General features: G+C 35.4%; 1 protein-coding gene across 1 annotated transcript in view; it reads left to right on the top strand.

The window, feature by feature from the left end:
• Nucleotides 1–3,673: 3,673 nt before the first annotated feature.
• The window catches only part of LOC108749245 (protein RCC2 homolog), a 3,740-nt gene continuing 609 nt past the window's right edge, over nt 3,674–6,804 (top strand). The window contains exons 1-3 of the mRNA XM_018487813.1: nt 3,674–4,218; nt 4,811–5,051; nt 5,527–6,374. Coding sequence (XP_018343315.1) covers nt 3,733–4,218; nt 4,811–5,051; nt 5,527–6,374 — 1,575 coding nt within the window. The 5' untranslated portion in view covers nt 3,674–3,732. The remainder of the gene's footprint in view (nt 4,219–4,810; nt 5,052–5,526; nt 6,375–6,804) is intronic.

The raw sequence follows: 6,804 nt of genomic DNA, 5'->3' as shown, positions 1-6,804 counted from the left end.
TATATATATATATATATATACTTAAATAGATATATATAATATATAACAATAGCAGTGTCGGCTCTTATTGGCATGATTTCTTGAGATTTTATTCGCTAGAGTCTAGATCTCATATTATAAGCATATTATAACTTTAGATCTTGTCTGTTTCATTTTTGCACTCTTCTCAAATAACAATTGATGTGCAAGATAAGAGCAAGTAAGCTTTTAGAAAGTTAAGAAAAAGCTCAATTATTTGTTTAATATAGTTGTAAACTCGCATAATAATTTAATAAAATGTAAAAAAAAATGTATCAAAATTACGTACAATATAGTTGTGTTCAATATTACGTACATACTGAATATCTTTACATTATATGATATACGTAAACTATAAATTGTCAGTAGCAGTATCCGAATACTAATGAAAATAGTATCAAGCGCAGGTGACTGAATAGAAACTTCTTTTAAATTTGCGGCACACGATTTATTGTTTTCCTGCTGATTGCTAGCTGGATTGCTAGCTGAATTGGAATCTTGCTACCGTACTGACTATGATGCTGGCGCTGACAGCATCACAGCCAATACGGTGGAAAGATTCTAATCCAGCTAGCACTCTAACAGGAAAACAGCCCGTGTGCCGCAGATTTTACTTAGACGTCTGCTTACATCTCCAAGTTAAGCTCTAAGCATCAATCTAAACTGATACGTTAACAATGTTTCAATCAACAATAGCTGTTTTCCAATTAGAACATTACACTGTGTTCCACTATGCATAAACAGATATACTTGTTGGAACGCAATTTAGTGTAACACCAGAATGCATTGTAGTCTCCCATTCTTATTTTTATGATTATATTTAGTATTTAGCGTATCAATAATATAAATTTATGATTTTAATTTAGACTTAAGTTATAAATCTTTCAGAATTAACAGTTTTATATTACAAAATAGAGGTATAGCAGATGGGATTTTTTTGTTTTCATATATTATAGGTTAGGTTAGGTTAGATATTATATTTACATGGTTTTGACATATAAAACTATCTCAATTTAATTATTTATTGTTAATTAATAAATAATTAAATATTAAATACAATAAAAATATTACATAAAAAATATACATAAAAAATATTAAATATAAATAGTAATGTAATTAACCTCTACAGCACGAAATATTGCAGCAATTTTTCATAAAATATTACAATCTTTCAAAGTAATATTGTTATAATATTGCTGCAATATTTCGTGGTATATTCCTAAATGTCCTAAATTATTTTGCATATAAAAGTATATTAAGATAAAGATACTAAAAAACCAATAGTTTAGTTTAGAAGATATATTTTATACTTTATTCTAATAAAATATTAACATGAAATATTAAATATCTCATAAATTATTAATTTTTTAATATTTTTATAAACGGAATAATGAGATGAATCAATAATTGATGTAAGGAAAATAAATATTCAAGCTCTGATTGGTCAAGATTTTAAAACCTCCGTCATTATGTACAATGGTTCATTTTAAGTTCTACTTACATCATGCACAGTGCTGAGCGATTGTGGCCTTGCAATATTAGCGATAAATCTTTTTAATCAAATTAATTTATAAAATAATTAAGTACGTTTATTAACTTTATAAAACGTTGTGGAATTAATCTTTCTCGGATTGATTTTAATTGTATTGTATATCGTTAAAACTATTCATTGTTGTAAATTGTAAATGTTCTAAATCTTTCTTTTACAATCTCATCAATTGAATATTGTTTAAATAATTCTCAAATTGTAACAATTGATTTAATTATATTGAATTAGACATACGGGTATATTAGAGTTGTGCAACTTTATTTGTAAACGATTCTAATTTAAAAATTGTTTGTTAAAGTTTGTCTTGACTGTTACATATGACAGATTTTGATCATCAATCAAAGGTTGTGACTTCATTTATCTTAACTCTTTCTTCTTCAAAATTAATGGCACTCGCCGCAAAAATGGCGATTCCGGCCAGAATCGCAAATAAATCGTGAAATCAAAGTATAATCTCAAGACAAATAATGTATCGCAATGTATCGAAACCGGAAACGCTTTTCAAAAAATGGGAGAAGTGATGCAACACCCGAAGCGAGGCGAAACGTACGTCCGTCCCGCTCGATCTTACGAGACTTATCTTAACTCTTCATTCTTATTATAAGACAATAATGTCACTGACAAGATATTAAAGACTGTTAACCCTAGGCAAATTTTCTACGATATAAAAAAGACCCCAAGGGCCCGGAGGTAATTGAAGAACGCTGACATTATTGACAATTATGTTTATTATTATAGTTTCGAATTAGTCGATAAATTAAAAAGATTACACATTACAGACGAATATAAATTAATTTCATTGGATTTTAAATCTCTGTTTACGAATGTTCCAATGGAGATAGCGGTCAATTGTGTTAATGAACAATAAGATTTTATTTCCAAGGATTGCTCTCTTCCTAAAGATGAGTTTTTGGGAGCGATAAAGTTTATTTTAGATTCCACTTTTTTTTCGTTTAACAATAAAATTTATAAGCGAAGCTTCGGCACTCCCATGGACTCTCCTTTATCACCTGTAATAGCGGACTTGGTAATGAGGAGACTAGAGACAGTGTCCTTGATGTTGTTGGACTTGGATATGGTATTTTATTACAAATACATGGATGACATTTGTACTGCGGTTGCTCTCTCGAAAATTGACGATTTACTAGAATAATTTAACTTATTTCATCCGCGTCTTCAATTTATTTCAGAAGTAAGGGGTAATAAAATTAATTTTCTAGATGTTACTATATCTATTAATGGGAACAGTTTTATTTTTGACTGGTACCGTAAGCCGACCTTTTCAGGGAGGTTTTTGAATTTCAATTCTAATCATCCTATGGCACAAAAGAAAGGGACTATTTTTTCGCTGATTGACAGAGCCTTTTTATTATCGGATTTTAGGTTTCATACACAGAATTTGACGTTCATTATTAACATTTTATTAGACAATGACTATCCACTGACCTTTATTTTTGACACAGTCAATCAACGTATAAAAAATTTAATTAAAAATAGACACATAACACATAAAGTTTTGGCTGACAATGTCTGCGCAAATGAATCTGCTTCTTGGCTTACGGTACCATTTATCCCTTTCCACACGGAAAAGTTCAAACGTTTCAATAAAAACGACATCAGGGTAGCGTTCTATAGTCCCAATAAATTGGGCAAATACATTGAAGTACAGAAGGATATTTGTCCACATACATCGAAGAACAATGTGGTCTACAAGTTCGTGTAATAATTGCGATGCATCATACGTTGGACAGACGGGCAGACAATTAAAAACCAGGATTACAGAATATCGCAATCATGCCCTTTACTTATTATTATTTACGTCTACTAAACTAAATTAAAATTAGTCAATATTATTAGTTTTTAACTCTTAATTACTTCAATATTCACAAGAACGCGAACTCCTGTGAGGATGTCGATCTTTAATAGTATCTCGTCAGTGATAATGCGGAAGTCTCGATCACGATCGGAATGGTCAATTTTGAAACCATATTGAATTTTCCCGCTCGGATCGCGAGTCCGATTCTGCGCGTTCCGGCCGAGCGGAACGCTCGGAAACACAAGGCGCGCCCCCCGGCGATTTATAGTCATAAACTGCGGTGTCGCGTCGTGTATTCGCGTATAAAAGTGTATATACTATATACTTATCGCGGGAGCATGGTTTTATTATGATTTTTGAGCGCCAGGTGGCCGCGTTTTTGTTGTCGATTTGTGGTCGGCGGCGCGGGGCAGCGCGGCTCCTTCAGCGCCATTACATCGATAAATGTCATCGCGGCGGCCAGCAACGTAAAGCGCCGTCGAGAATTTCTGAGAACTGTCCACCTGGTCCTTACACTGCTTACCGCGTAAGAAGAAGAACAGGTGGAGAGTGGAGAAAGAATCGCGTGGGATCGCGCAACGCTATTTCAGACACGAACACGACGCGTCTCGGTCGCACGACTGCGACGATGTCGACCAAGCGAAAAACCGCGAGCGGCAAGGCGAAGAACCGTCCCAAGTCACGCAAGGTAGAATACGACGAGGAAGATATTTCCAGCGAGCACGAGTCGGAAGTCGACGATGCTGAAGCCGGCTCCAACGCCGACGGCGAGGACGCCGCAGTCGAGGACGCGCTTGCGGACGTTTCGAATATACCTGAACTGCCGGCCCCAGAGGTGAACTGATGCCTTCGTATCACTTTCCCTCGCATCCGCGCGAACGACGCGCTCGGTTCCGCAACACAGCGCGAATTGCGGACAGTCTATTCGTTTGAAACAAATAAGAGCCGATTGTGTTCCCTATTAACAATCGCTATTATAATATCTTATCTTCCGATATCGAAATATGAATATTTAAACAAATGAATATCGAAGTGCATTGTTAACATTTAAATTGCTTTTCAACTGTCGTGGTTTTCTATTTCTTTTTACACATTCGCTCTGTAAACCTTGTTAAATATTATAGAATTTATCAAACCAGAAAAAGAAGATTAATCCTTTGATTAATATTTTGTTGTGTTACTTCTTATTAAATTTCGTATATGTGTAAAATTTATATGGAACTTTATAGAAGTAATATTAAATGAAATACATCAGATGCAAGGAAAGTAATTATAAGTCTGTCTTATCTGAATTTCTTGCACAATTTACTTTTCCTCCTTTTTTTTCCATAGAGAAAAGAAAAAGAGATGAATTGTGTAAGAAGTTCAGTTAAAAAGAGCAGGCTTCATAAAATCTATTTCGCTGTGAAATCTGTTTGATATTATAGGGTGGATGGGGCAAGCCTGGAACATTGCTCATGTGTGGCCTTACTAATTGGGAAATGGCTGGTCGCAAGGCACCGCCTAAAGGAGTAAAAGCAAATGTAGGACGTAGCCTGTGGACGCCGCATACTTTTAAGAACTTGAATGACGCAAAAGTACGACTAATCGCATCTGGTCCTGCTGCATCCCACAGCATTATCGTTACTGAGGATAATAGATGTTTGGCTTTTGGTAGAAATGATAAAGGTAAGCGATACATGCCTCTGTATATGATAACTGTATATCATATTGTTATTTTATTTTTCCTCATTGAAATATGCATTCTCAAAGCAGACTATTATTCATTTTGCACTTCAATCACAAACTTGCAATCAACCTCTTATAAAATCAAAGCATACATACAAAACAAGGGACAGAATCAAGTTCAGAATCCACTGACAAATCAACCGCTTTCATTCAAAGTCATTCACACGTCACTTCTTGTCATAGTTACTATTTTATTTACTATTGAAGATTAACACTTGTAAGTCTATATAGATTTAACACTGGCACAAGATGAGTTTCAATAAAACTTTGTATTCAATGTCCTAGAAAGTTAAAGTGTGACCAACAAATAATATGACGAATATATAATAGCATCTAATTGTATTTAAATTTGTATATATTACATCGCTGGTTTTATTCTATCGATAGTATTGCTGAGACCGAACAATTTGCGTAGGTCAATTGGGTGTCGGAGACACAAAGCGTCGCGATGAGCCCACTGAGGTCGAAGCTTTAAAGGGACACACGGTTATAGGAGCATCATGCGGACGCAACCATACTTTATTTTTAACCAGCCGTGGGATAGTTTTTGCCGCTGGTGACAATAAACTGGGCCAATGTGGAATCGGAAAAAACGATCCCTGTATTGTAACTGCCACCAAAGTAAAGTATTCAGGACCGCCGATAGTGAAAGTAGGATGCGGCGCAGAGTTCTCAATGATTCTAGATATCAAGGGTGGTCTATACTCGTTCGGATGCCCAGAGTATGGTGCTCTAGGCCATAACACTGATGGCAAATATTTCATCACGAATACGAAAATGGCATTTCATTATGAGAAAGTACCTAAGCGAATCGTTTTATACGTCGAAAGGGGTAAGGATGGCCACGCGACGCCGTTGGATCGCGTTGAGATCACCGATTTTAGCTGCGGTCACTATCACACGGTCGCAATTGACAGCAAAAACCGTGCATTCTCCTGGGGATTCGGTGGGATTGGCCGTCTGGGCCACAACGAGCAACGTGACGAGTTGGTACCGCGTCTAATCAAATTTCTGGAACCACCCAGTCGCGGTGTCCGTGCGGTGTATTGCGGCAGCACTTATAGCATCGCGATCAACGTACATGGCTCCGCTCTGATGTTTGGTCAGACTAAGCGTACCGGCGAGGCCAACATGTATCCCAAGCCTATCCAAGATCTATCCGGTTGGGAGATTCGATGCGTCGGTTGTTCGCAGACGAGCGTAGTAGTCGCGGCCGACGATTCCGTTATCGCCTGGGGCGCTAGTCCTACGTTTGGAGAATTGGTAAGATATTGATGTTTTTTAAGGATATATTTAGAATATCTCAATTTTCTTCTTTAATAGAGCTACAATTTAAATCGAACCTTCCATATGAAAGAACTGCAATCTTACATGAATCTTATCTTCTTCATTAATTTCGTAATATTTATTAATTGTAATTTGTAATATTTATGGGAAAGGATTGCTTATATAGTATATTTAACCTCTATTTTAAACCAGACTTATTTTGAATTTAAAACCTTTATTATTTACTTATTGTTATTTGGAAGTTTCTGACTTCTGAGGGACGTCCCAATATTATAATTAGTTCATCCTTTTGAAAAGTTCGTCTATATTGTTTTTATCAATAAAATATTTTCTTAACATGTATTAATATAAATCATATGCAAAATAAAAATTTCATGAATCAAAATCAAATCTTTTGCTAAGAAAC

The sequence above is a fragment of the Trachymyrmex septentrionalis genome, unplaced genomic scaffold, assembly GCF_001594115.1.
Source record: "Trachymyrmex septentrionalis isolate Tsep2-gDNA-1 unplaced genomic scaffold, Tsep1.0 scaffold11, whole genome shotgun sequence".
In the NCBI taxonomy this organism is placed as follows: Eukaryota; Metazoa; Arthropoda; class Insecta; order Hymenoptera; family Formicidae; genus Trachymyrmex; species Trachymyrmex septentrionalis.
This window is presented reverse-complemented; position numbering and strand designations above follow the sequence as displayed.